Source organism: Desmodus rotundus, chromosome 3 (genome assembly GCF_022682495.2).
Source record: "Desmodus rotundus isolate HL8 chromosome 3, HLdesRot8A.1, whole genome shotgun sequence".
Lineage (NCBI taxonomy): Eukaryota > Metazoa > Chordata > Mammalia > Chiroptera > Phyllostomidae > Desmodus > Desmodus rotundus.
The window spans coordinates 156,566-184,415 of NC_071389.1; the positions used below are offsets into that span (position 1 = coordinate 156,566).

Consider the following 27,850-nt stretch of genomic DNA (forward strand, 5'->3'; position numbering starts at 1 on the left):
GTTGGGGAGGTGGAGAGACTGGGACCTGGGTGTCAGTGCTGGGGCCTCAGCTTGATGGTACCCTGGCCCCTCCTCTGCCCTCAGCTAGGCCCAAGGCATCTGTGGGAGGCCTCTGGTCTCCTGCCCTCCGCCCGTCCCAGACCCCGGCTCTGCACGTCCACTCCCTCCCCAGTGTCTGAGGGACAAAGCAGACCCCTGGGCTGTGGAGGAAGGTGCAGGTCTTGGCGGGTGAGGAGCATGCTGGTCACCCAGAAGTAGGTGTCCTTGGCAGGGGTCTGGGTGCACCCAGGTGGCCAGAGGGAGACAGAGGCCTGAGCCCAAGGGCACAGACACAGCAGCTGGCTGGGAGCCTTGGGTACAGTGAGGTGACCAGGTCCTTGGCCATTGAGTCAGGACCCTGGGAGAGACCCTGGTCTGCAAAGCAAACAGCCACAAGAGAACAGCCAGCTGGATTTCAGCAAGTGCCAGTGGTTTTGGCTGGGGGTGCGAGGGGCTTCGGGTGAGAGAGACGTGCTGGGGGCACTGAGGAGGCTGGAAAGTGTGAAGAGGGGCCACGGCTGGGCCCTGGCAGAGTGGGGAGGGCCCAGTTGTGACTGGAGTCGACTCGGGAGCTGGGTTGCTGGCTGTCCCCACAGCACAGCACCTCGGGCACCCTGTGAGCCTTTGCATGCGCCAGCCCCTGAGGCAGGTCCCACGGCCCAGGTGTCCGCAGGTGCCCCTTTCACAGGAGGAGATGCTGAGGCGTGGCAGGTGAATACGGAGCTGGGGAGAGCCCAGCTCCAGGGTCTGACGAAGGACCCGAGGGAGTGGGGCAGACAAGGGCAAGGTGGGGGGGGGGCATCAGTGGGCTGTAGGGACTTCCAGCTGGGTGTCCACACTGGCCCCAGGCTCTTGCTCAGGCAGCCTGTGGGGGGTGGGGGTGGGGGCGGGGATGGCCAAGCAGACACCAGGAGCCTGGGGTGGCCCGTTGCCATGGCAACAGTGAGCTTTTTTTTTTTTTTTTTTTTTTTTTTTTTTTAAGCTCCCAAGCTCCATAGAATGGAGGGTGCTTCCTCCCACCCAACTTCCTGAGTATGGTGGGAGGTGATGGGGGGGCCTCCCCGGTCCCCATAACTTATTAATGCTAATCGGACCCAATTGCACATGCATTAGTTCCCGACAGCTGTGGCCTGTAATGCCCACCCCCAACCCCCGCCCATGGGTGTGCAGTCCTCTGCCGAGGTCCTGAGGAGCCAGCCTGCCCCCTGGATGCTGGGCACGTGCGGCTCCCAACTACAAAGTCAGCAACACCCCTATGCTGGCCTCTCTGAGTGTGAGGGGGGAGGATGTGGCTGAGGTGGTGGGCTCAGGGGGACAGGTGGGGTGGACAGTCACGTGGGTGCCCGGGGAAAGAAGCCCGCAAGGCTGGGGAGGCCTGGGGGGCAGGAGACCAGGAGGGCTAGCCACACAGAGCAAGGGCCTGGGGGAGGGCTGGTGCAGGCAGGGCCCACGTGGGGACAGGTCCGAGGGGCAGGAGAATGAGATGTGGGATGGTGGGGGCCATGGCAGTGGGGTTCCTGGCCTGAGCCAGAGGGTGGAGCACGTGACCTGACCTCAGATCTCTGCACACCCTCCCCGCAGTTGTGTGACCTCAGGTGTCCCGGAGGGGCGGGGAGCTGGTCCACGGGGAGGTGGGAGGGTCAGATGTGCAGGCAGGCACTGCAGGGTCGGGGCTTCGAGGGGTCGGTCGCCCGTCAGGGAATGGGGGAGGCCCCCTGAGCAGTGTGAGGTGGCCGATGACTGCAGCTAAGATGACTAGGGGGCTGGCTGTTCACCAAGGCAGGTGGGGAGATGTCCCCTCCACAGTAGGCATGGGGGTGCAGGCAGAGAGGGTTCCCCATGAGGGAAGGCACAGGAAAGGCCAGGACTGGTGGGAGCCCTGCAGTGGGCCGAGTTTGACAGGGGAGGGCCTGGCTGTGCGACTGTGCCCACGAGCGTGTGTGTGTGTGTGTGTGGGTGTGTGGGTGTGTGGGTGTGATGGGCACACATGTGCCTGTGTGAGCATGTGTGGAAATGCATGCACATGTGAATGTGACCGTGGGGTTTAATGAGTGAATGGTGCGGCCCGTGTGCACAGATGGCCGCGGGATGAGAGGCTGGCAGGGGCGGGCTCTGACCCGCCCCCATCCCACGCCAGCCTGCCGGGGGATGCTGTGTGGCTTTGGCGCCGTGTGTGAGCCCAGTGTGGAGGATCCCGGCCGAGCCTCCTGCGTGTGCAAGCAGCGGCCCTGCCCCAGCGTGGTGGCGCCCGTGTGCGGCTCTGACGCCTCCACCTACAGCAACGAGTGCGAGCTGCAGCGGGCGCAGTGCAGCCAGCAGCGGCGCATCCGCCTGCTCTCCCACGGGCCCTGCGGTGAGTGCAGCCGGCACAGTGCGGGGGCGTGGTGCGTGGGGGTCAGCCAGCGTGACCCAACCCCGCCCTGCCGACAGGGCCCCGAGACCCCTGCTCCAACGTGACCTGCAGCTTCGGCAGCACCTGCGCGCGCTCTGCCGATGGACAGACAGCCACGTGCCTGTGCCCTGCCACCTGTCGAGGGGCTCCTGGGGGCCCCGTGTGCGGCAGCGACGGTGCCGACTACCCCAGCGAGTGCCAGCTCCTGCGCCAGGCCTGTGCCCGCCAGGAGAACATCTTCAAGAAGTTCGACGGCCCTTGCGGTGAGCTGTGCCGGCCCTTGTGTGGCCTCTGTGCGTGCGCCTGCGCGCACACCCTGACCTCCGCCCTCCCCCCCCAGACCCCTGCCAGGGTGTGCTCGGCGACCCGAGCCGCGTCTGCCGAGTGAACCCTCGAACACGGCGGCCCGAGATGCTGCTCCGGCCAGAGAGCTGCCCACTCCGGCAGGCGCCCGTGTGTGGGGACGATGGAGTCACCTACGACAGCGACTGCGTCATGGGCCGCACAGGAGCCGCCCGTGGCGTCCTCCTCCAGAAAGTGCGCTCTGGACAGTGCCATCCTGGAGGTGGGCGGCTCCCTGGGGAGGGCTGCCCTGCCTGTGCTCACTCTCCCCTGCTCACCACCCCCTGGGCCCCCACATCCCCTGGACGGCCCACGGTCGAGGCTGGCGTGGCTCTCCGGCCTCTGACCTCCTTGCCCTCTGCCCCCACCCCCAGACCAGTGCCCAGACACCTGCAGGTTCAATGCCATGTGCCTAGTCCGCCGAGGCCGGCCCCGCTGCTCCTGTGACCGCATCGTCTGCGACGGGGCCTACAGACCCGTGTGCGCTCACGACGGGCGCACCTACGACAATGACTGCCGGCGCCAGCAGGCCGAGTGCCAGCAGCAGCGCGCCATCCTCCCCAAGCACCAGGGCCCGTGTGGTGAGCACTGGGGGGCCGTGCCTGGGGCACGCCAGTCCTGCATCCATCCCTGCCGCCACCATCACACACCATCTCCATCCCGAGTCACACTCCCCCTGGGGTCATGGGCGCGGGCGGGTGCCCCGGGGGCCTGGCAGGGCTCTCGCCTGTCGGTGGGCTCTGGGGTGGAGGGCTCTGTCAGCAGGGCGCCTGTAGCACCTGGGGTCAGGGAGGCAGTGGGGGCCGCCGTGCCCACCCACCCGCAGCTGTGTCCCTGGGCATCTCTGCGGTCTCTCCGCTCCTGTCTCCTCTCCCCTGCCCTTCTTCCCTCTCGGCTGCGCCTCTTGTGTCTTCCAGCCTGACCTACGGGCAGGATGAGGTGCCGCGCCTGCCACCAGGAGCCCGCAGCCTGAGGTCTGCCCCCAGTGCGGCGGGGGGGGTGGCTCGCTGCTGCCTGGCCTTGTGGTCCTCAGAGCAAGTGGACAGACACCTCCTCCCCCCGTGTGGCCCTGGGTCTGACTCTAGGTTGCAGATGCTTCCTACCCACACAGAGAGCCCCCCACGTGCACACGTGTCCCAGGGTGGCTGGGGTCGAGTCAGTGGCCTGAGCAGGCCTGGCCCTCACACAGCCCACTGTGGGCCTTTGGGGTGCTCCTACGGACAGCCCACACCGCCGTCGTGCGGGGCGGGGCCGTTGGCTCCGTGTCCCTGTCTGTGTCTGTCGTGTGTCTGTCCCTTTCTCTGCTGTGTCCTGTGCCTCCGACCCTTCTCCTGGTCCACTCCTGCGCCATCCCCACCCCGGGAGAGGGTCTGCTGCGTGGAGCTGGGGGCTTGTGCCTGAGCCTAGGGGAGGCAGCCTGCTGAGAGCTGTGTTGTCCGCAGACCAGCCCCGATCCCCATGCCTCGGGGTGCAGTGCCTGTTTGGGGCGGTGTGTGTCGTGAAGAATGGGGGAGCAGAGTGCGTGTGCCAGCAGGCGTGTCCAGGCGTCTATGATCCCGTGTGCGGCAGCGACGGTGTCACGTACGGCAGCACCTGCGAGCTGGAGGCGACGGCCTGCGCCCTCGGGCAGGAGATCCGGGTGGCTCGCAGAGGACCCTGTGGTCAGTGGTGGGCTGGTGGGTCTTGCTGGGGGGAGGGGACCTGGGCACCGAGGTGATGGCGCCTCCTTCCCAGACCGCTGTGGGCAGTGCCGCTTCGGAGCCCTGTGCGAGGCCGAGACTGGACGCTGCGTGTGCCCCTCCGGGTGCGTGGCCCTGGCCGAGCCCGTGTGTGGCTCTGACGGGCATACGTACGCCAGCGAGTGTGAGCTGCACGTCCACGCCTGCACACACCAGATTAGCCTGCACGCGGCCTCACCTGGACCCTGCCGTGAGTGGGGTGGGCCGGGGGCTGTGGTCCCCGCACCTCCCAGCTGGGGCCTGCTGACTGGGCCCGGCTCCGCCCCTGCAGAGACCTGTGGAGACACGGTGTGTGCCTTCGGGGCAGTGTGCCTGGCGGGGCAGTGTGTGTGTCCGCGGTGTGAGCGCCCCCCACCCGGCCCCGTGTGCGGCAGCGATGGTGTCACCTACCGCAGCGCCTGTGAGCTCCGTGAGGCCGCTTGCCAGCAGCAGACCCAGATCGAGGAGGCCCGGGCGGGGCCCTGCGAGCAGGGTAGGCTCGGAGACTGATGTGGGGGGCGGGCCGCCCGCTCTGGCCAGCAGCCCTTGGGTGACCGCCCCCTCCTGCAGCTGAGTGCGGCTCTGGAGGCTCCGGCTCCGGGGAGGACGGTGAGTGTGAGCAGGAGCTGTGCCGGCAGCGTGGCGGCGTCTGGGACGAGGACTCAGAGGACGGGCCATGTGTCTGCGGCTTCCGCTGCCAAGGCATCCCGAGGAGCCCGGTGAGGCCCCTGCCCGCTCTGTCTCTGGGCGGTGGTGAGGCAGGGACCTCGGCCACCCCACTGACGCCGCCCTTCCAGGTCTGCGGCTCCGATGGCGTCACCTACGGCACGGAGTGCGAGCTGAAGAAGGCCCGCTGCGAGTCCCAGCAGGGGCTGCAGGTGGTGGCTCCAGGAGCCTGCCGAGGTGCGTGGGCAGGGCACACGAGTTCCTGTGCGTGCCCACTGTTCACTGTGTGTGCCTGTTCAAAGCTGTGTGTACACACAGGTGGGAGTGTGTACCCTGTTCGTGGGTGCTGCGTGTCTGGCAGGCATGTATGGACACATGTTGTGTCATGTCGGTGCATGCTTGCACCTGTGCAGCTGCACGCGTGGAGCGGCGAGTCACAGTGAGCCAGCAAGTGTGCATGGAGCACCTACTGTGTGCCCGGCTGGGCTTCAGTGCCCAGAGGCAGCGGGGAGCCAGCGAGGCCCCTCTGGGCAGCTTCCCTTTCACAGTCAGTGTCACGGGTGCACAAGTGACATTTCTGCGCAGGTGTGTGAGCATGTGGGGTTGGAGGCACAGGGGTGAACGTGTGTAGCCACGTCTGTGTGTGTGTGTGCGCGCGCGTGTGCGCGTGCCAGTCCACAAAGACACACTGATCCAAACACATGTGGCTCTGGTTGTACGGTGTGCCCAGGGCTGCAGGTGTTCCGTGTGCTCCTGGTCCTGCGTGGACAGACAGACATGCTCGTCTGTCTGGTGTGGGGTTCTCCCCAGTGGCCTGGGCCTGGCCTCCAGCCCTGACGGCAGTTGGCCTTAGGAGGGTGATGGTGAGGACTGGGGGAGGCTGAGGTGGAGTGGCCCGGCCTGGGAGGGTGTCAGGCACTGTCTGGTGTCTCTCTGCAGGCCCCACTGTGGCCCCGAGGCCACCAGCAGTCCCCCTGCACTGCACCCAGACACCCTTCGGCTGCTGCCAGGATAACGTCACTGCTGCTCGGGGTGTGGGCCTGGCCGGCTGCCCTGGTGAGTGCCTGAGCCCTGCCCTGACCATAGCCAGGCTGAGCCTTGCCGCTGTGGTGACCCCGTCGTGACCCCGTCCTGCCCTGCCTTGCAGGCGTGTGCCAGTGCAACCCACACGGCTCCTACGGTGGCACCTGTGACCCGGGCACGGGCCAGTGCTCCTGCCGCCCGGGCGTGGGGGGCCTCAAGTGTGACCGCTGTGAGCCTGGCTACTGGAACTTCCGTGGCATCGTCACTGATGGGCGGAGTGGCTGCACCCGTGAGTGACAGGACCCATCGTTGGTGCTCGGCTGAGATCTCCCGCCTACCGGTGCTGCTGCTTGAGCCCCATGTCCCATACTCAGGCTCTGGCCTGGCCCACACCGGGTGGGGGCAGGGCTCTGGGGCCAGTGGGGAAACCAGGCACAGGCCTCAGGGGCTCCCTCCTGTCCGTGTCCCCTCAGCTTGCAGCTGTGACCCCCGGGGCGCTGTGCGGGACGACTGTGAGCAGATGACTGGGCTCTGCTCCTGTAAGCCAGGGGTGGCTGGGCCCAAGTGCGGGCAGTGTCCCGACGGCCGTGCCCTGGGCCCCTCTGGCTGTGAGACAGGTAAGGGCCTGGCTTGTGCTGATGGGGGTCCCTGTACTGGGGGGTGGCTGTCCTGGCAGCCGGCCTCCTGAGCCAGCGGGGTCTCCTCTCTGCCCCAGACTCCTCGGCACCCAAGACCTGTGCTGAGATGCACTGTGAGTTTGGGGCGTCCTGCGTCGAGGAGGCTGGCTCCACCCACTGCATGTGCCCAACACCCACGTGTCCAGGGGAGAATGCCACTAAGGTGAGGGGTGGGGCGTGTGGGGGGTGGCGGGGGTAGGGAGGGGCTCCCCCACAGCATCCTCGCCCTTGTGCCCCAGGTCTGTGGGTCAGATGGAGTTACCTATGGTAACGAGTGTCAGCTGAGGACCATCGCCTGCCGCCAGGGCCTAGACATCTCTATCCAGAACCTCGGCCCCTGCCAGGGTGAGGCCCAGTCCTTTGCCCCAGAAGTGACCAGGAAGGCCTGGCCCTGCCCTGACTCAGTCGCCCACCCGACTCTCCTCTCCTTGCAGAGGCTGTCGCTCCTGGCGCCCACCCGACACCCGCATCTGCGGCCACCTCAGGGCACCACCTGAGGGAGGCGTACCCGCCCAGCACCCATGCCCTGGCTCCCAGCAGCACCCCCGACAGCTGGCCCACCCTTCGACCCTCCTCACAACCTCAGACCACTGCCAGCATCCCTAGGACCACCTGGAGGCCTGCACTGACTGTGCCCCCCACAGCATCCCCCATGGCAGCCGGCCTTGCCACGTCTGCCTTCAGCGAATCTGGCAGTGCTGACGGGAGTGGCGACGAGGAGCTGAGTGGGGACCTGGAGGCCAGTGGGGCCGGCTCGGGGGGTGAGCATGGGCTGAGGATGTGGGGGACAGGGCCCAGGAAGGCTTGACCTGCCGTTGGGCTCAGACTGCGCCTCCCCAGGACTTGAGCCCCCTGGGGGCGGCAGCGCTGTGACCCCAGGGCCACTCATCGAGAAGGCTTCCTGCTACAACTCACCTTTGGGCTGCTGCGCCGATGGCAAGACGCCCTCGCTGGATACAGAGGGCTCCAACTGCCCCGGTGAGTGGGGGGCCAGGGCTGGGGTGCAGTGTGAGGAGTGGCCTGGACCCCGCCAGGGATGCTGTCTCCTCCCAGCAAGCAGGCCTGCCCAGCAGGTGGGCATCCAGCTGTATGGCGTTCTGGTCTCAGTGCACACACGCGTGGTCTTGGGACTCAGCACACGCACATGCACACACACACACGAGGTCTTGGCCCCCGGACACATGTGGGTGCCACGGCCCCTGTGGCTAATCTGTCTTTCCTGTTGCAAGCTGGCCTGGGCACTGCCCCAAGGAGTCCGCCTGGTAACTGACGCCAGCCCTGCCCCTGGCTCCCCACTAACCTCATGACCATCTGACTAACCGCCACCCGCCCTGCACCCGTGGGGCTCGCTGCCAGGGCCTGCGTCCATGGCCGGCCCAGAGGCCGGGTCGAGGCCAGGCAGGACCTCATTGTGCCCTCCCCCGCAGCCACCAAGGCGTTCCAGGGTGTGCTGGAGCTCGAGGGGGTCGACGGGCAGGAGCTGTTCTACACCCCAGAGATGGCCGACCCGAAGTCGGAGCTGTTTGGGGAAACAGCCAGGAGCATCGAGAGTGCCGTAAGTTCAGGGCCCGTGGGGCTGGGTCGGAGCCCTGTCTTCCTCCCAGGGCCGACCCAGAGCAGCACTGGGGTGGGAGAGCCTGGCTGCCCAGTTGGGGCAGCCCCCAGAGCCCTCACCCGTCCTCACCCACAGCTGGATGACCTTTTCCGGAACTCGGACGTTAAGAAGGACTTCTGGAGTGTCCACCTGAGGGACTTGGGGCCCGGCAACACTGTCCGGGCTATTGTGGATGTGCACTTTGACCCCAGTGAGCCCCCAACCTGCTCCCCCCAGGAGGTGGGGTTGCTGTACAGGGCTCCGCCATGCTCACTGTGCCTCCTCCCCAGCCACGAGCTTCAGGGCGCCTGACGTGGCCCGGGCCCTGCTTCAGCAGATCCAGGTGTCCCGGCGCCGGTCCCTTGGGGTGCGCCGGCCACTGCAGGAGCACGCACGCTTCATGGACTTCGGTGAGTGCCTGCCCAGCTTGTGCCGGGTCTGCCTGGCCCCTCCCCCACTACTGCCAGTACCCCGCTCACTGGCCCTGCCTGGGGACCCTGACTGGTCTCCCTAACCTCAGACTGGTTTCCTGCATTCTTCACGGGAGCCACCCCTGCTGCAGCCACGGCCAGGGCCACCACCTCGGCTTTTTCTGCGGTGACCCCTCAGGCGCTCTACCCCAGTCACACGAGCCGACCCATCAGCAAGACCACGGTGTTCCCCACCACTCGCCGGCCCCCCACCACAGCCCCCCATCGGGTGCCTGGACGCCGGCCTCTGCCCCCAGGCACGCAGCAGCCCCCGGGGCCCTGCGACTCCCAGCCCTGCCTCCATGGGGGCACCTGCCAGGACTGGGACTCGGGTGGAACCTTCACCTGCAGCTGCCCAGCTGGCAGGGGGGGCACCGTCTGTGAGGAGGGTAAGGGTCATCCTTGTTGGACAGGGACAGGGAGGCAAATGCGGGGCAGGTTTGAGCCACCATCAGTAGTGGGCTGTGGGAGGTAGGCCTAGGGGCGCCAGGTTGGGGTAGGGGGCAGGTGGGACTCCCTGCCCTCTGGCTGGGGACAGGGTGAGGGCAGGGAGCCAGGGCCTGGGGGATTCGGGCCAGAGGACCAGGGCCATTGGGGCCCTAATCCTCTGTCCCCTCCAAATGGTGCCCTTCTCGCAGCACTGCGCCCCTCGGTGCCATCCTTTGGGGGCCACTCCTTCCTGGCCTTCCCGACCCTCCGAGCCTACCACACGCTGCGCCTGCAGTTGGAGTTTCGAGCGCTGGAGCCCCAGGGCCTGCTGCTGTACAACGGCGGGGCCCGGGGCAAGGACTTCCTGGCACTGGCCCTGGTGGGGGGCCGAGTGCAGCTCAGGTGGGCGGTGGGGGGGTGTGCTCCCGCAGCTGGGGGGCTGGTCCGGGATGGGTGGTGCCTTATGCAGCTCAGGTGGGCCGGGCAGTGGTCCTGGCTCCTTGCAGCTGATTTGAGGACCTTCTCCTTCCTCCCCCCAGATTTGACACGGGTTCAGGACCCTTGGTGCTGACCAGCACAGTGCCTGTGGAGCCTGGCCGGTGGCACCGCCTGGAGCTGTCCCGGCACTGGCGCCAGGGGAATCTCTCAGTGGACAGCGAGCCCCCTGTCCTGGGCCAGAGCCCCAGTGGCACTGATGGCCTCAACCTGGACACAGAGCTCTTTGTGGGTGGTGTCCCAGAGGACCAGGCCTCCGTGTGAGCATCAGGGAGGGTTGGGGTGGCCCTGGCCGCAGACCCAATCTCTAACCTTGATCCTGGTCTCTGACTTGTTGGCTATACCCAGGAAGCCCAAGTTATCCGAATAACAAAGTGGGTGGAGAGACCTGTGTGAATCATGGCTGTGACCCTGACCTAAGCCCTAGCTCTTGACCCAGGTCCTGATTCTGCCCCATATGTGGGTGGCATTCCTGAGGACAAGTGTGACCACCAAGGAGGAACTGGGCTGATGCTCAGTCCTAACCCGTGACCCTCAGCCCACCTCCTGATCTGCCCTGTCCTGGGGACTGGCCGTCTGCGAGCACCAAAAGGGGGAGATGGGGAGCAGTCCTGACCCCTGACCCTCATCCTGGCACAGGGTGCTCGAGCGGACCTCTGTCAGCGTTGGCCTCAGGGGCTGCATCCGCCTGCTGGACGTCAACAACCAGCGCTTAGAGCTCAGCAACTGGCCAGGGGCTGCTACCAGAAGCTCCCGAGTGGGCGAGTGCGGGGCCCACCCCTGCCTGCCCAGCCCCTGCCTCGGGGGCGCCCCGTGCCAGGCCCTGGAGGCCGGCATGTTCCACTGTCAGTGCCCTCCCGGCCGCTTCGGTGAGGACGGGGCCTGGGCTGGGTGCTCAGGGAACACCTGTGTAACTGGGGGCAGGGACTCCAGCCTCCTGGGACCCCATCCTGTCTCTCTCCAGGCCCAACCTGTGCGGAGGAGAAGAGCCCCTGTGAGCCAAACCCCTGCCAAGGGGCAGCCCCCTGCCGCGTGCTGCCAGGGGGTGAGGCCGGGTGCGAGTGCCCCCTGGGCCGAGGGGGCACACTCTGCCAGACAGGTGGGGGCGCCGGGCCTCAAGGCAGGGAGGAGGGCTGGGTCAAGCGTTTGGGTTTGGGTTCTGCTTGGAGTTAGGGTTGGCCTTCAGGCCAGGGGATCACAGCATGGTGGGGGTGCAGGGGACCCCACATCAGGGCCCAGCACCTGATGTGACCCCTGTCCCATCCTCCACAGTCTCAGCACAGAATGCTCCCCGGCCCTTCCTGGCTGACTTCAGTGGCTTCTCCTACCTGGAGCTGAAAGGCCTGCACACTTTTGAGCGGGACTTGGGGTCAGTGGGGGGCAGGGGAGGGGTCAGTGGGGTGGAGGGAGGAGGCAGTCCCCTGGGCATCACTGGGCCCCCCCCCACCCACCTGACTCCACATGACCCCAGGGAGAAGATGGCGCTGGAGGTGGTGTTCCTGGCCCGGGGCGCCAGCGGCCTCCTCCTGTACAACGGGCAGAAGACAGACGGCACAGGGGACTTTGTGTCACTGGCACTGCGAGACGGCCACCTGGAGTTCCGCTATGACCTGGGCAAGGGGGCCGCAGTCATCAGGTGCGCAGGTGTGGGGGCGGGGGACAAGGCTGGGGCCCCAGGCAGGCAGAGGGGCTCACGGTGCCCCTTCCTCTCCAGGAGCAAGGAGCCAGTGGCCCTGGGCACCTGGACCAGGGTCTTCCTGGAGCGAAACGGCCGTAAGGGCGCAATGCGTGTCAATGCCGGGCCCCGTGTGCAGGGGGAGTCCCCGGTGAGTGTCTCTGGCCATGGGCCTCCCTCCTCCTCTTCCTCCTCCACCTCCTCCTCCTCCTCCTCCTCCTGGACGGTGTGGCAGCCCCACCGCACGGCTCTCACTGAACTGTTTTCTCTCCCGTCTGTCCTGTGCCTCTCTCTGCTCTCTGCTCTCTGGCCTCGCTCTGCAACCCCCACCCCGCTCCTCGGATGTCAGAAATCCCGAAAGGTACCAGTCTCCCTGCGCACCGCCTTCTGCTGCCCCTATCCCTAGGGTAGCGCCCATCCCGGCCGCTAAGCCCCACGTCGGCCGCGTCCGTGTGATTAACTCCGCCTGGTAGATAGGCCAGAGGGCGAGGGGGGCCCTGGCGGGCGCCGCGTCCTGTGCCTGCCCGGTGGGCAGCTCCACAGCAGCTCACCCAGCACCTCCCCCCAGGTGTCGCACACCGTCCTCAACCTGAAGGAGCCACTCTACCTGGGTGGGGCTCCTGACTTCAGCAAGCTGGCCCGGGCCGCCGCAGTTTCCTCTGGCTTTGATGGCGTCATCCAGCTGGTACGTGGTGGAGGGGCTGCAGTGGCAGGGAGGATGGAAGGCAGGACTGTGGGTCTCATTCCCCCGTCCCCCCCAGGTCTCTCTGAAAGGCCACCAGCTGCTGACCCAGGAGCACGTGGTGCAGGCAGTGGGCGTCTCCTCCTTTGTGGACCACCCGTGCACCCAGGCCTCGGGACACCCCTGCCTCAGCGGGGCCTCCTGCCTGCCCCGGGGGGCCTCCTACGAGTGCCTGTGCCCCGGGGGCTTCTCAGGGCCGCACTGCGAGACGGGTGAGCACTGCCCGCCGGCGGAGGCTGCACCGGGGCCCTCGAGGCCCTCCCTCACCCCGACTCTCTCTCAGGGCTGATGGAGAAGTCGGCAGGGGACCTCGACGCACTGGCCTTTGATGGACGGACCTACATTGAGTACCTCAATGCCGTGACGGAGAGGTAACGCACCCCTCTGCCCTCGGCTGTGTCTGGTCTTGTCTGCACCTGTGCGGGGGAGACCCTGGCCGTGCTGCATCCGCCTCCGCTCCGTGGCCAGGAAGGGCAGGCCCTGCTGTGCCTGCCCACCGCCCTCCTGCACCCTCCTCCCTCTCACCATTTCTGTCTCTTTGTTTCCAAGCGAACTGACCAATGAGATCCCGGCGTAAGTAGCCTGGGCCCCCCCTCCACCTTCTCTGTCACTCACTCTCCCATTCTCTGCTCCTCGCCAGCCGGGGCAGAGGCAGAACTTCCCTCCCAGAGGCAGGATGGGGCTGGGGCTATTTGTGCTGCATGAGGCCCCGGGTGCGTGCTGAAGGGTGGTCCCCCATCCACCCTTTCAGCCACTGCTCTCGTGTGAGCTTCCGTGTCCGCGTGCACGTGTGTTTGGTTGCACGTGTGTGCTGGGACATCCAGGGCCTCTCCCAGCGAGGAGCCCTCAGTCTCCATGCTTACCACCTCAAGGCTCGCCTCTTGAGTGCTGGGCCGGGGCCGTGCCCACCAGCTCTGTGTCTGCACATGGGTGCTGCACATGTGTCATTGCCGGGGCTCTGCGGTGGGTGGAACGGATGGCCCGGGTCCTCCGTGTCTTCCGAGGATGCTTGCTGCTCCTGTCTCCCACGGTTGGCAAGGGGACGTAGGGAGGGCTGCTGCAGGGCCCCACCCTGCACTGCCCCGTCTGTCCCCTGCTCACCTACCGCCTCCCTCTCTTCCTGCTTCTAAGCCCTGAAGCGCCGGGTTCCGGGGCCCTTCGTAGGTGAGCATGTACCGCCCTGGCCCTGCTGTCTGCCTGCCTGTCGTCGCCCCTGCTCTGTCTCTGCTGAGCTGTCCTTCCGTGTCCGCCGGTCTGGCCCTGCCCCCCACTGTCCGTCCTCGTCCATCTGCCCCAGTGTTGGCGTGTGCCCACCTGCCTTGCCCACCCCATTCCCCGCCGCCCTCCGGGAGGCCCTGACCAGCCCTCTGCCCCCCAGCGAGAAGGCGCTGCAGAGCGACCACTTCGAGTTGAGCCTGCGCACCGAGGCCACGCAGGGGCTGGTGCTGTGGAGCGGCAAGGCCGCGGAGCGGGCCGACTACATTGCCCTGGCCATCGTGGGTGGGCGCCTGCAGCTGGCCTACGACCTGGGCTCCCAGCCCGTGGTGTTGCGCTCCACCGTGCCGGTCAACACCAACCGCTGGCTGCGGGTCCGGGCGCACAGGTCAGCCGGGAGCCCAGGGCACGCCTGGACCTGCTCCTCCAGGGTGTGCTGGGTCACTGGTGGAGGGCAGGGCCCACTGTCTGACCCGAGGTCACAGCTAGGGATGGGGAGGGACAAGAGGACAGAGCAGTTATGGTCAGGGAACCTCTGATCTGAAAAGGGGACCCTTGCTGTTTGGGGACATGTCCCTCTGGTCTGAGCCTGCCATCCCTTCCAGCAAAATTGAACCCATGTGACACCCCCTGCCCTGGCCACCAGGCACTCTCCTAAGGGTCAGTGCCAGCCCTGGGGTGACACTGGATGGGGCTCGGGACCTGGAGGCGGCAGGGTGGGCCCTCACCCGAGGGTCTCACCCTGTCCACTTCTCCAGGGAGCAAAGGGAAGGCTCCCTTCAGGTGGGCAACGAAGCCCCTGTGACTGGCTCCTCCCCTCTGGGCTCCACACAGCTGGACACAGACGGAGCCCTGTGGCTGGGTGAGTGAGGGGAGAGGGGCCAGGGGAGGGGCCCCTCTCAGAATCTCGGGGGGGCAAACCCCATCCGCTGGGGCCAGCACTGAGAGTGGCACCTGAATCAACCCCACTTAGCAGCAGACGGGCCAGCCAGGGTTAGGGCCCTGTCCCCTGCTCTCTTAGCCCCTGCAGTTAGCTGCCAGGGTGGGGTGGGTCCAGGAGGCGACAGCCTGTCTACTAGTCACCTGGTCCGCCTACCAGCATCTGGCCTGCCCATCGGAGTCACAGGGTGGCCTTCCTGTGTTTGTCCTGCAGGGGGATTGGGGAAACTGCCTGTGGGCCCCGGCCTGCCCAAGGCCTACAGCACGGGCTTCGTGGGCTGCCTGCGGGACGTGGTGGTGGGGCGGCGAGCCCTGCACCTGCTGGAGGACGCCGTCACCAAGCCGGAGCTGCAGCCCTGTCCCGCGCCGTGAGCCCACCACAGCCGCTGCCACCTGCTGCAATCCTTTTATATTTTTGTACACTCATTGCTTTTTTGATATGATTTTCTTGCCTACGTTTTGGCTGGAAGGACTCCAGGCCCGGCCCCCCTCCCGTCCGGGCGGGTGAGCTTCAGAGACTCACTTGGACCGATGGGGCAGCACTGAGTGCATGGCTCCGCCTCAGGACGCATCCCGCCCACCACCTCCTCCCAGCGTCCCCTGCCGTACTCCCTGCCAGTGGGCCGACCCACACACCGCACTCTGCCGGCGAGGCTCCATTTGGCGAGGCGCATGTCCCCAGAGGGGAAGCTGCTGCCGGGGTTGAAGGGGACCCTCCCAGGCCTCCACTGAGCTGGTCCTTGTCCCGCTGTGAGTGGGCCAGGCTCCCCAGGACTAGCCTCCCACCTGACTGGCCCCTCCTGGGCCTCCTGTGCCAATACTGTGACTTAGAAATGACGTTACCTTTGGGACCACACGGCGCCACCTGCCGCCCCCAAGCTGTGTCTACCAGTCCTAGGGTGCTGGAGAGCAGAGGCCAGGCCCAGGCCTGTTCCAGGGCCCTAACCCTCATCTGGCCCTGCTCACCCACTCAGCCACCTTGGACGTGGCTGTGTCCCCTCCCCGACACCTCAGGCCCCATGAGGAACCCTGAGAGGCAGTGGGCCACTGTGGTGTAGGTGATGTTCGTTGCCTGGGCAGCCAGCATCCCCCTCTACAGGACAGATGTCCAGGGGACCACCAACCACAGTTCCTAACGCCATTGCTTTTATTTGGCATCTGGGGTGGTGGGCTGTCACCTTGGCCCGAGAGCAGCTGAGGGCGATGCACAGCAAACCCTCCGGTTCTGGTGTGAGGGGCAGTTGTCCTCGTTCAAGGATGACCAGGGGTAGGCGGGGTATCTGACCGAGGCCAAGAGGCAGGTGCAGGCATGGCAGGGACGGCTGTGAGGCCAGAAATGCCTTAAACTGTAACACTGCGTCTCACCTGGCCCTGCCCCACCTCCGCTCAAGGTCCGCACCCGTTCACTGGTGGGGTGGCGTCCCAGCTCCCACAGCTGGGCCTGCCCTGGGCTGTTTGGCCCAAGGGCTGAAGGGGCCCGAACGTCACATTACTAACTCCAGTCTGTGTCTGTGTCAATCACCGTGAAATAAAAGTCTGAACACGTCAGGAGGTGCTTGCATCTGCCCCGCTGGTGGCCTTTCAGCTTCTTGATGGGGTGCAGGCCTCAAGTGCCCTTATGTGGCTCCTGGTGGAGGAGGTCCTGCACCGGGGAGGGGGCCTCCTGCGTGAAGTCACAGGGAGCCGGTGAGGTAGGGCCTGTGCAGGCGGAACCCCAAGTAGCCTCCTTTGGGGTGGCTTTGCAGCATTACCCCTACTGCACTGCCTGAGGGGGGGCAGGGGACCCTTTCCACTGACTCGGGTTGGTCCACCTTTGGCCCTGTTGGGAGACCCTCATCAGGAGGCTGGAGTGGTGGCCTAGGAAGCGCAGCTGTGAGCCTCAAACCAGAAGTAGGAAAGGAAGGTTGTGTGGCCTCCTCCCTGGCACCCTGACCCTCTAAGAGAAGTGTTTCTCCCTGGGCTCCCCAAGCTGCCCTGTGGAACCTAGGGGGAGCTGTTACAGGGGCCCTGACCCCCAGCACCTGTAGCCCCAGGCAGGTGCTGGGGGTGAGTGCGCATCAAGGGGTGCCCACCACCCAGTGTGCACACTGGCTGGACAGGGGCCTGGGCTTGGCCTTGGTCATTCCTGGCAGAGACCGGAAAGAGCCCAGGGACAGTTCTGGAAGCTGAGGGTGGTGACAGTGGGAGTGGCCCCCCCCCCCAAACTTCCCAGTGCCACGAGGAGTTGGCCCACAGCAAGATCCAGAGCACAGGTGACTTATTATGGCCTGTGTGGATGCTGGCTGAGCTGGTACAGCTCCACATGGGGGTGCTCACCTGCAGCCAGCCTCACCCCTCCCTCCTGGCTGGTGGTATGGGGTGATTCAGTTCTTCCAGCCTCGGATTCCCCACTCAGGCCTGAGGGTGCATCTGCAAGGGAATGGGAGTGAGGCCGGTCTGGGGAGGCTCCCTCCCCTCCTTACTGAGGACCAGACTGCCACCTGGTGGCTGCCCCAGGCCCTACAGAACCTGCCTACTCTTAGGGCTCTGGGGTAGGAGAGTGTCAGAGGTGGGCGGGGCAGATAATGGCTGGCCTGGGTGGGCTGCTGCCTGGGCCCTGAGGTCTGTGTGGGTCTGTCTCCGTCTGTGAGCTTTCTGGCCATATGTGGGTTCTGTGCCCCTCACCTGGCCAGACCGTGACCCCCAGTCCCACCTGTGCACCCACCTCCTGCCCTGGGTCAGGTGGTTGCAGGGGTGGCTTCCTGGTGTGGGGGCCAGCAGAAGCCTGGGGACTTTGCGCTGTCTGTGCTCACACAGCAGCTGGACCAAGCACACCACTGGCCACCTGTCACCCACATTATGATCTGCTCCCAGATAGGAGGCGGCAGCCAGGGTGTGGGTGTGACTCCCAGGGGCAGTGGTGCCCAGGCCCCTCACCCCCACCCCCACAACCAGTCAGGAAGTACGATGTCAGGGGCTGGGAGGCGGGGAGAGTTCCCACTCTCTCAGTGAACTGGTCAAGCTCTACAAGGAGAACCCCATATAGGGAAGTCGGGGCCTGTGGTGCCCCTGAAACAGGTGTGCCCCCCCGCACGTGAACCTGGGGATCCAGAGTGGGCTGTTCTCCTGGGGGCTCAAGGGACACCAGCACAGCCCCGCCTAGGGAAAAGGGCACGGGATGGTTGAGGGCAGGGCAGCCAAGAGGCAGGGGGTGGGCCCAGGCAGCTGCCCTGAGAGGACACTGTGGGACACTCCTAAGCTTGGACACAGGCCTGTCCCTGCCAGCCCCTCAAGGCCATGAGGATCAGCATCCAGAGCTATGTGGGAGAGCTCAGACAGGCCATGGACGTTGAGAGAAGGCCAAGCAGGGCTTCGGGGGGGGGGGGGGTGGTATTGCAGGCTCCAGGGAAGAGTCAGCTGTGGCTGAAGCCACCTCATCCTGCCAGGTGCTGCAGCTGCAGGGATACCAGCTTGTGTGTCCAGGGGGGGGCAGTGGCCAGAGAACAAGCCCGAGTCCATACAACACCCTTCCCTGGTGGGGCCTCGGGGTGGGGACAGGGGCCATTTCCCACCACAAGTGTGTGGCTCCCTCTTGCACACTCAGGGCCCCTTGCTCACCTGGAGACCTAAGTGGCACCTTCCCCTCCCAGGTGACGCCACCTGTGCTGTCCTGCATGGTGTGGACGGCAGCATGCCTGGAGCCGACTACATGAGTGCCAGCTACCTGGGCATGGGTGTGCCTGAGGCAGCTGGGCCTGGCCTGCTGCCCCTAGGAGAGCCAGGGCCCCAGGCTGTGGACCTTGGCAGGACAGTAGGTGTTTGGGGGGAGGAGGTGTGGCAGTCCCCAAGGCAGGCATCCTCAGGGGAGCTGGACTAAAAGAACATTGCTTCTAAGCGCCTCCCTAGCCTATGGTGGAAGGGACTGTGTGTGAGCCACCTGGGGCGTCTTTGCATGGTCTTTGCATGTCCTTCGCACTGACGTGCACTTGTTCTGTCTTCCTGGAAACAGCTGGCAGCTGACCCCATCCCCTTCCAGAGTGACCCAGAGGAGAAGCCAGGCCATGGACTGGGCAAGGTGGACACTGCCACCCAGGGCTGTCTGCAGATCAGTGTCTGCCGCCTGGACCATGGTGCACCAAGAACACGCTTGTCATCGTGGCCATCAGGGAGTGCAGTGAGGCCGGGTGGGAGGGCAGGCTTGTCCTGTGAGTTTATCTGGACTTGTGATGGCAGCTGGTCCACATCTTCAGGAAGCTCTGGGGAGTGGGGAGGGCCCTCGAGAGCCCCCAAGTATTCACGGGCATGTGTGTCCCTGCAGGGTACAGGGACAGGGGTGCTGGTGGTCTTCTAGCACCGTTGATACAGTGCACCCCCCACCCCAGAACAAGTGTTTCCGAAACTGGCCAGGGCTGAGGGCAGCCCAGAGTACGGCTGGACACGTGGGTGGGGCACGACTGACTGCCAGGCCTCGGGCTGCTGTGCAGGAGCATCAGGCGTGACAGCCACACCAGGTGAGCCTTGAGGGCAACGGGACATTCGGAGCCAGAGCCTCAGGTCTGCCCTGGGGTGAGGAGGGTCCTACCTGGCTCCACCTACCCCACTGGCCTTGCTGGCTCCGCTGTCCCTCAGCTCAGTGGGCACAGCCCTGGCCTGGGCTCTGTTGGGCAGTCTTCACAGGCCCCAGACACCCGACTCCAGGGTGGCCTCACACACACGTGGCATCCACAGTCTCTTCTTGGGCCATCTCAGCAGCATCGGTCTCCTTGACTTACTAGTACTGCCCCTGTCTGTCCCTGGCATGGACCCTTCTTCTATGGGGGTGGAGGTCCCGCAGACCCCTCACCCCAAACAGAACTCACTGTCCCCAAAATCTGCTCCTTTTCCCAGGCAGCTGAGCCACCAGGAGTCATCTGTGCTCCCTCACCCCCAAGCCTGAACCCCATCTGAACTCCAACCCCTCCAGCTCAGCCTTGGCCCTACTGATCACTCCTGGACTCAGCTTGCCTCCTCCCGATTTATCCCCTGCACCTCTCCCACCCCGGGGCCACTGCAGCACCCGCTCTGACTCGGTGGCCGGCCTCACCTGGGAACTGCCCAGAAAGTCCTAGATGGGCACTCACCAGCTGGCCCTGTCCTGGAGTCTCTGCCACGCACAGGGAAGCAAGCATTACCAGTACCTCAGCTGGCCCAACCACGGGGTCCCCACGGGGCCCGCTGGAGTCCTCGGCTTCCTGGAAGAGGTGAACTGGGCCCAGAGAACCGCGCCAGGGGCCGGCGGGCCCACGGCGGTCACTGCAGGTGCAACCGGGGAGCGGGGGGCGGGGCCGCGCGGCACAGGTGCGACCGGAGGCGGGGCAAGGCCACACGGGCATTGCAGGTCCAACCCAGGACAGGGCCACGGCTTCGTCCTGCGAATCGCCGCAGGCATCCAGGTCGGTCCGCACAGCGCCGGCATTGGACGCGGTGGCACCGTGGTCGTGATTGACATCCTGGTGGGCGTCATCCGAAGGCAAGGTGAGCCGCAGCTTCCGACCTAGCTCCACCCTGCCCCTCCGCCCCACTCCTCCCATTGGCTCCGCCTCTGATGCCTAGCCCCGCCCCACCTTGTCGCCCCGGCACAACTTTGAGCACGCTGGTTCCCAGGGCTCGTCGGCGACATCGACGTCCCTAAGACGACCCAGCGGAGGCGGCGGCAGCGCTGGCGGATAGCGCAGACCTAAGCACAGCACGTGTTGGTGCACCTGGCGCTACCGCGGTACTTCCAGGGCGAGCAGCTGCGCCTGCGCGGGAAGGCGGGGGCGGGGCCTGTCCGGGGCGAGGCCTGCGGGGCATCACCACGTGACCAGCGGCCTCGCCCCCTGCGTAAGCTCTTGAAAGAGCGCGGCACCGAGACCCGCGCCGCGTGAGCCCCTGCGGCGTGAGTGGGGACATCAGGGAATAGGACCAGGCCGGGATCCCGCGTGGGGGCCGGGCGGTGTCCCTGCCCGGGCCCGGAGGCCGCGGGGGCGTGGCTTGGGTGTGTGTGCGCAGACCCACGGAACCGGGTCTTGGCCCTCAGGATCCCCGGAGACCTCCCGTGGCGGGGGCGAGGACCTGCTGCGTCTCAGGACGTGAGGGGCCCGCGTGCCCGCGCCGGGCGTGGCTGGAGCCTTGCGAGGAGGCCCAGAGCCCAAGAAGGCCGGCCTCCGCATTCTTGGAAGGGACTGTGTTTAGAACGATAGCGTGGAGCTTGTCGCGGAGCCTGCTCGCCTGACCCTGCCTATGTGGCCTGGACGCCTGGAAATGCGGAGGGACAGTTGGGAGACCCTGGTGTCCCAGTCCCTTCTGGGGCTCCCAGGTGAGGGTGGAGGGGTCAGGGCTTCAGGGCTGTGGTGTGTCAGTGTGGGAGGCCACCAGTGACCACGTGTGACCCTGTGTGCCACGTTTGAGTGTTGGCCTGTGACATAAGTACCCAGTGAGCTGGTGGCCAGTCCATGCTTGCCATCCCCACCTCAGAGCTGCCCCTCGGCCCTGTCCACAGCGTTGTGGTCTGGGATGGCTCAGTGCCTGCTGGGCCCAGGCCATGACGTTGCAGTCACAGGTGCATAAATGCGTGTTGAGTGAGGGAGTGTTCGAGGTGCTCAGGTGACCGCATGCCAGCCTCCTGCTCCTGGCTCTGCCCGTGGCGAGGGCGAGGCTCTGTGCGCATCACTGCTGTGTGACGGGTGCGGTGTCACTGTCACGTGCTCCGTGGTGCACGCACCGTCCCATCCCCACTGGTCCTGGGGCTTTGTGGTGTCCTCAGTAAAATGCCCTGTTCCCAACTCTGTGTCATTGCTGGGGCCCGGGAAAGGGTGCGTTTGGGTCCCCATGGCAGCCCAGTTTCTCCAGGGTCTCCCCACCCCAGCAGAGGCCCGGCTGCGTGGAGCAGGAAGCCCAGGGTTTTGGGGTGAGCGGTGAGGAGGCTGAGAGCCAGAACTGGCCTGGCCTCTCTTGGCCGTGCCAACCCAGTGGTGCAGGGTTCCCGGGGCTGACAGCTGGGGGGGCGGGGGGGGGTGCTGGCAGGATGCTGCTGCTTCGCCAGCCAGGCCCAGGGAGGGTCTGCTGGAGGGACCTGCTGTCTGTGGGTTGTGAGGGCACACTGGCTGTTGCCTTCTGTTTCTGTCCTCAGTTCCTGGGGAGCCATGGGGTTCTGCAGCCCTTCAGTCCGGGCTTCCAGCAGGACTGTGGCTGAGGACCAGAGAGGGCACTGGACTAGGCCAAGGCCTCCCTACCCCAGGTGCTTCAGGCCCTTCCCTCCTCCCTGGGGGAGCCTCACGGACCTAGGGGGCAGCCAAGTCCAGAACTGCTCCCGCCCGTCCACAGCCTGGAGGAGACGGGAGTTGCACCCCCTAGCACCTGGGGCCCACCTGCCCTAGGGGCTCCTGGGAGTCAGCTCTAGTAGGGGTGTGTTCTGGACTGAGGCTCTTGTGGGGGTGGGGGGAGACCGTGGGCTTTTCTGGAGGGAGGGACTCAGTGGTGCAGGGAGGAGGGCGCACAAGGTGAGGACCCCTTACCAAGTGTGGATACAAAACAATTTATTTAAAAAGGCACAACTGAGGAGAGCGGAATGGGCACCGGAGGGCTTGGCTCCCAGCCACTGCCCTCTGTGCCCCTGTCAGGGCACGGTCAGCACCCCCACCCAACGGTAGGGGCCAGCCCTGCCTGGGCAAGGTCTGGGGAAGGAGCCATGGGTGAAATGTGAAAGTAAGGATGACGTGCGCCTTCTCAACGAGGGGCTGCCCTGTGGGCGATTCTCGGTGTGTGCAGGGAGGGGCCTGGCCAGGCCATCTCTCCGAGACTCAGTTTCCCCAGCTGCACAATGGCAGTAAGGGGGTTGCTCCCTGGGGCTCACAGGAGCCTGTGATTCTTGGACGCTTTGGGGAGCCTTTTGTTCACCCCATCTGGACTCAGCCCCACAGAATGGGGGCAGTGAGCCAGATGGGGTTCTCAGAGATGTTGGGGCTCCTCTGGGGTTCTGGGGAGCTGACTCCCAACAGCTGCTGCACCCGTAACTCCAGTGGTGGGCTGGGAACCCACGTGTGGCCATGGGACAGCCCTAGTTGTCAGCCAGAGGCCCAAGAGAGAAGGTGGCTGCGTAGGTGACAGTGGCTGGGGCAGTGTTGGCAGGAGGCCGGGACAGGCAGTGCAGGTTCCCGGTCCTGAGCGCACAATGCACAGGCCAGAGCACCACGCAGAAGAGCACCAGCAGCAGGGCCGTGACGAGTGCCATGCGCCTCCAGTCCCTGCAGCGTGCCCAGCAGCGGGCCAGGCGGCCCCGGCGGCTGGCAGGGCCCGGGATGGGAGTGGGTGCGGCGGGCTCGGCGGGCTTGCTGAGGCCCACATCTACACACACAAAGCCAGGGGCCGAGAGGCCAGGTGCAGAGGGCTGGGGGCAGCAGCACAGCTTGGTGCCCTCCAACCAGACGGGCTCCTCCAGCCGCAGGTGTGCCGGCATCCTGGCCTGCAGCTGACGGCTGGTGCGCAGCCCGGGGGCCCCGGTGGCGGGCACAGCTGTGGGCTGTCGGCAGAACGGGCAGGGCACAGCCTCACTGCCAGGTTGGCTTGTTGGCTGGGCAGCCGCCAGCCGTGCCAGGCACTCCAGGCAGAAGACGTGAGTGCAGGACAGCTCCTTGGGTGTCTTGAAGATGTTGTCATAACCTGAGAAGCAGATGGAGCACTCCAGCGGGGAGGCCACCTTCTCTGAGCCAGGGGTGCCGGGAGATCTGGGGCTGCACACTGAGCCAGGGGACCTGGGGCCGCTGGCCGAGCCGGGAGACCTGGGGCCGCTGGCCGAGCTGAGGGACCTGGGCACTGTTGCTGTGGCACTGCTCCAGCTGGGGGGTGGCATGGCTGTGTGCCACACCTGCTCGCCTGATGCCATGGCTCTGAGCTGCGGGACAGAGACGCCTGTGCGTGACCACGGGCTGCCCTTGCCTCTGAGGGCAGCCTGTCACTCTCTCTCGCCCGGCACCAGTCCCAAAGATCCCGGGAAGGGCACTGCCTGCCTGCGGGCCCCTCCAGAAAGTCCCACCTGTGCCCCGGTTCCACCCCCTCCAGCCCCTCCCTCGCTGAGGCAGGGGTTGCATTGCAAGTGCTCAGGCCTGACCAGCCCAGGTGGGGTCTGAGAACGGGGCCCTGGGCACAGGAGTGTCACGCTGACAGCTCCGTGGACGCCTCTTGCTGGCTCGGCCCTACCTGGCTATGCCCCCTGGCAGAGGTAAAGGTGACAGTGACAATGGCCCACAACAGTTACTATTTACATGTGGGCTCCGCCAGGCTGGGCCAGGTTGTGTGACAGAAAAGGCAGCTTGGAAGGAGGGGAGACTCAGCCAGGTCACCGGCCGACAGATGGGTTCTCCCAGGTGGGTATGGCCCTGGGTTAGGGGAGTGGGTTTGCACACAGATCCCAGTACTGGCGCCCAGTTGTCAGGCAGCTGGGTGAGGACCAGGTGCCAGGCCTGGCTGGGCCAAGCCGGTCAGTCCACAGGAGACAGGGGAGGGGGAGGTGCCTGAGCAGCAGTGGGGGCTGGTGGCCCGAGGAGGGTTTGTCTTCCAGCTGTGCCCTGAACCTGAAGGGCCAGCTCATCTAGCTGGTGATGAGGGCCCTGTGCCAGCCCTCAGCCCACTGAGGGGACAGGACATGGATGGCCCTCTGTCCACTCTCAGCAGAGCACATAGCTGCGCCCTCCTGACCCACCCCGTTTCTGTGGGAGACCCTGTCTCTGTCTCCCTGGCCAGGCTCAGGTGACTGGCCTGCTGACTAGGGCCCTGCCCAGCCCTGTCCCTCCACTGGGCCCAGGTCTCCACCCCAGGCAGCCACAGAGTGGACACGGGAGACCAGGGCCTTGGGAAGACCCCGAGGAGCTCAGGAGGCCCCCAGTGGTGACCTGGCCCTGACTTTCTGGTCAGTCCAGGCGGGCCAGTGGGGTGACTTCTCGGTGGCACGCCGTGAAGGCGGGTGTGTTGCTGCATCATGACTGACTGCCGTGAGTCATGGTGACATCACTGTGATGTCACGAGCGCCCCCCGCATCGTGACCTGAGATGTCACCGCATCCGGGTGACAGCAGTGGTGGCAGGCACGAGGGGACTGTGGGCTCTCCTGCCCCAGGCCGGTGTACCCCACAGAACCAGTTCCTTGGCCTGAGGCCCCACCCCCAAGGAGCTGCCCCACCCTGAGCCTCTCCAGGTGAGAGGTAACTGCCTGCTGAGCAGGCCTTACCTGGTGAGCGGGGGTCAGTGGAGCTGGGGCATGGTCCTGCCGGTCAGCCACGGCCGGGCTCTGAGGCTCCAAGCAGCACTCGCTCCTGCCTCCAGGGTGTCCCAGCCTCTGCTCACCTGGCAGGTGTCCCTGCATGGGCTGCTTGACAGCAGCTGTCTCAATGGCCCTGGACTCACAGATGTGTTCCGGGTGGGTGGGGTGCAGGGTTTTACGTGTGCTCTTCCAGGTGTCTAGTGCTGAGACAGGTGTGAGTTCTCTGGCTGTGAGTCCTGGCAGGTGTATTTATATGCTCAGGTCATGCTGGTCAGGGGTGTGGCCTTGGCTTCGGGATTGGCTGGCCTCCTGTCCTCTCCCTGACAAGCTGGGCAGCAAAGGGCGGGGAGTCAGAGGTAAGAAGTGAGAGCCTGGGGTGGAGCTGGGGGCACAGTCAGTGTAGGCCTCCACGGTCTAGGCAGGTCTGCGGGTAAAACCGCCCCCTGTGGCCCCTGTGAAGCCTGAGTGGCCCCCCCAGAAACAGATCAGCTCACCACCTTGTTTGGGGCCCTGGTGGCACCTGAGCCCCTAGGGGGCTGCCAACCCCCCCCCTCACAATCTCAGCCCAACTTATCATACCCCGTGGTCCTGCTGATGCCCTCCCTCACAGCCCCCTCTCCTGCCCCCCGCCACTCATGTACATGACCCACTGACATGCGTCTATCCACACACGTGTGCCACCCCAGTGTTCACATACATGGCCCTCCCAACCCTGTGATTCTGCTGCCCCAGGCCCCACCTGCTGAAGCCTTTGGGGGCAGGGAGGGAATAGAGTGAGAGGTCAAGGACCCCCAAGGGGTGGAGTCAGAGGTGAGGATGCGGCAGGGACCAGGAGGGCCAGGAGGATATGTTAGGGGTCAGTGTCTGCTGTGGTCACCCTGGGCCACACACATGGGACCCTGGAGCCCAAGGAAGCCTGCCCAGCCCGAGGGGTCTGGAAATCTTCCTGGGGGAGGAAAGAGGTTTCAATCAGTCAGCATGGGGTCCTGGCTGTGCTGGAGGGGCCTGGACTGCACCCCTCACAACCCTCCCGTGCCAGAGATGCCCCCACACCTGATGACCGGCCCTCCCTGCAGTCGTGGCAGGCTGCCCACCCCCTGGCCACACGCAGCACCTCAGTGTGCGTCTGAGCTGGTCTCGGGGCGGTGGCCCGTGCTGCTGAGAGGTGACCCCAATGTCGAACCTGTGGGACGGGGTGTTGAACTCGGTGACATGGGGAGTGGTGTCCAGCCTGGTTGGTGTGGCCTGCCTTATACCCATAGGCTGCCCCCACCCACCTGGCAAGTGCCCACTGACCACTTCAGCGGGTGGCCCAGGACCCCCAGAGACCCCCAGCCCCCAAAACACTAGGAGAAGCACTGAGAGGCCACAGAGGTCAGAGATCAGCAAGAGGAAGACCAGCTTCAGGAGGTGAGTGGGGGCACGGGAGCCTAGGCGGAGCCAGCTGTGGGGAGATGGGGTAGGTGGATGGCTGAGGCAAAGATGCCAGGTGACTGCAAGGGGACTGCAAGGGGCGGGGGCAGTGCAGGTAGAGAAGGCAGGGCCTGGGCTCAGGAAGGGACCCCAGCTCCTCTGTGTGCCCAAGAGGGGAGTCTCCGATTCCTGATGAGAGATGCCTCTCTGGGTGGGGGCCCAGAGAAGGGGGATGGGGACGCAGAGAGAAGGGCGGGCGCTCAAAGACGGGTGGGAATTCAGTCGGAGGAGGGTGGGCTCCTGTGTCAGGAGCGTGACCTGGCCCAGCTGTGCACCACAGGGCTGAGTTCCCATGGGGACTATGACTCAGGGTCACGTGCTGCCTCCAGGAAGTGTCCTTGGTCCCTCTGTTCTGAGGACACCATCCTGAGAGCTCCTGGGAATTTCTCTGAGGTCACTCGAGCTTCTCAGGGGACAGTCAGTGCCCAGAGTCAAAGGGACAGGAAAACGTGAGGAATGTGTCCCCTGGGGGGTGACCAGGCCTTGCTGGACAGGAGGCAGGGCCAGACCCTGGTGCTGGGGCCTGGCCAGCCCACCCGGTCCCCATACCCCCTCACTGTCCAGCCTGTTGGGGAACAGCTGTGCCTGTACATGCACAGCTGCACGTGTCCTCCGTGGGGGCAGGTGGGCGTGCACACACCAGCACATCCCCCTGGCTGAGCGTGACAGTGCACGTGCCCCTGAACGTGCAGGTGCGGGCTCAAGTGTGAGGGGAGCACAGCTGCCAGCGTGCGACCCCGTAGCCCTGGGACTCACTGGACAGGGGAGAGGACAATGCCCTCAGTGACACCACTATCTAGTCATGGCTCTTAGACGTGGGGGTCCTGAGCCCTCGGCCACAGCCGTCCTCAGCCACATGGGCAGAGAGGACCATCCTCAAGGCCTGCCCTGGCCTGGTCCATCCCCAGGACCAGGTACCACCCAGCACAGGATGTGGCCACACGTGGGAGGCCCTACAGGGCTCGTCTGGGGCTTGGGGGACTGAGGCCGAGCCCCCTGCTTGCCCGGCACTGGCTGACTTGTCCCCGCTGGCCGGGGACACGGCCGGGCTGCAGTTCCTTCCCAGGGGACCAAGGGTGTGAGGTTCTGCCCCCACAACGTGGGAGGCGGAGGCTGGACTGAAGTGGGGGATCTGGGTGGGCTGTGTACCTGGGTCCAGCCTCCACCCCACCCCTGGGCACTGGGCTCCAGAGGAGGTGGGTCTGCTGGCCAGTCAGGTGGGCTCAGCAGTCCTGCCCCTACTGCACCCCCATGAGAGCTAGGCCCAAAGGTTGGCCTGGCTGCCCTCCCCAGCCTTGCTGTGGCCGGCTTTTCCTGGGGTCCATGCCCAGGACCCCACCAGCACCTCTCCAGCCCCACTCAGTCCTGCCCTGTGCACCCACCTCCCAACACTGCTGACCTCTGACCTCTGCTGGCTCTCAGGGCTTCTTCCAGTGCTGAGGATGAAGGAAGAAATGAGCTGTAGCTGTGATCCTGGGGCTGCAACCCCTGAACTGTGCTCACCTCCTGGGGCGTGGTGGTGAACACAGCCCCCACTGACCCCCGTGGTGGTCGAGGTGGTACCCTACCTGTATGCTTTGGCCTGAGCTATGACCCCACAAATTGGCTTCATTTTGGCCTCTTCCATGAGGGCCTGGAGCCCAGGTGAGGGGATCTGGATGGAGACAGACTAGGGAGGGGGCTGTACCCCACCCCTACTGCAGACCA

The 27,850-nt window shown here is 65.7% G+C and overlaps 2 protein-coding genes across 6 annotated transcripts in view; one reads left to right on the forward strand and one right to left on the reverse strand.

The window, feature by feature from the left end:
• Window positions 1-15,964, forward strand: part of AGRN (agrin) — a 32,145-nt gene extending 16,181 nt beyond the window's left edge. For 2 of the 5 annotated variants that reach the window (XM_045190402.2, XM_053920075.2), the window contains 34 exons: window positions 2,177-2,392; window positions 2,470-2,694; window positions 2,772-2,996; window positions 3,148-3,354; window positions 4,216-4,434; window positions 4,508-4,702; window positions 4,784-4,984; window positions 5,062-5,210; window positions 5,289-5,394; window positions 6,097-6,213; window positions 6,305-6,469; window positions 6,654-6,797; window positions 6,896-7,020; window positions 7,097-7,202; window positions 7,292-7,618; window positions 7,698-7,835; window positions 8,285-8,412; window positions 8,548-8,662; window positions 8,742-8,861; window positions 8,972-9,310; window positions 9,560-9,752; window positions 9,890-10,105; window positions 10,485-10,714; window positions 10,810-10,944; window positions 11,118-11,214; window positions 11,317-11,481; window positions 11,560-11,671; window positions 12,089-12,205; window positions 12,282-12,474; window positions 12,546-12,633; window positions 13,394-13,426; window positions 13,641-13,865; window positions 14,236-14,339; window positions 14,631-15,964. In XM_045190402.2, the coding sequence (XP_045046337.2) occupies window positions 2,177-2,392; window positions 2,470-2,694; window positions 2,772-2,996; window positions 3,148-3,354; window positions 4,216-4,434; window positions 4,508-4,702; window positions 4,784-4,984; window positions 5,062-5,210; window positions 5,289-5,394; window positions 6,097-6,213; window positions 6,305-6,469; window positions 6,654-6,797; window positions 6,896-7,020; window positions 7,097-7,202; window positions 7,292-7,618; window positions 7,698-7,835; window positions 8,285-8,412; window positions 8,548-8,662; window positions 8,742-8,861; window positions 8,972-9,310; window positions 9,560-9,752; window positions 9,890-10,105; window positions 10,485-10,714; window positions 10,810-10,944; window positions 11,118-11,214; window positions 11,317-11,481; window positions 11,560-11,671; window positions 12,089-12,205; window positions 12,282-12,474; window positions 12,546-12,633; window positions 13,394-13,426; window positions 13,641-13,865; window positions 14,236-14,339; window positions 14,631-14,788 (5,633 nt within the window). In that variant the 3' untranslated portion in view covers window positions 14,789-15,964. The remainder of the gene's footprint in view (window positions 1-2,176; window positions 2,393-2,469; window positions 2,695-2,771; window positions 2,997-3,147; window positions 3,355-4,215; window positions 4,435-4,507; window positions 4,703-4,783; window positions 4,985-5,061; window positions 5,211-5,288; window positions 5,395-6,096; window positions 6,214-6,304; window positions 6,470-6,653; window positions 6,798-6,895; window positions 7,021-7,096; window positions 7,203-7,291; window positions 7,619-7,697; window positions 7,836-8,284; window positions 8,413-8,547; window positions 8,663-8,741; window positions 8,862-8,971; window positions 9,311-9,559; window positions 9,753-9,889; window positions 10,106-10,484; window positions 10,715-10,809; window positions 10,945-11,117; window positions 11,215-11,316; window positions 11,482-11,559; window positions 11,672-12,088; window positions 12,206-12,281; window positions 12,475-12,545; window positions 12,634-13,393; window positions 13,427-13,640; window positions 13,866-14,235; window positions 14,340-14,630) is intronic. The other 3 variants (XM_024554872.3, XM_053920076.2, XM_053920073.1) reach the window with 2 other exon arrangements.
• A 5,977-nt stretch (window positions 15,965-21,941) lies between these two features.
• RNF223 (ring finger protein 223) lies at window positions 21,942-25,052 on the reverse strand. Its single transcript, XM_053920639.2, has 2 exons — window positions 24,638-25,052; window positions 21,942-23,306 (listed from the first exon to the last, which is right to left on the reverse strand). The coding sequence occupies exons 1-2, from the start codon at window positions 24,770-24,772 to the stop codon at window positions 22,473-22,475; spliced, it is 969 nt and encodes a 322-aa protein (XP_053776614.1). The 5' UTR covers window positions 24,773-25,052; the 3' UTR covers window positions 21,942-22,472.
• Between the last annotated feature and the right edge of the window lie 2,798 nt (window positions 25,053-27,850).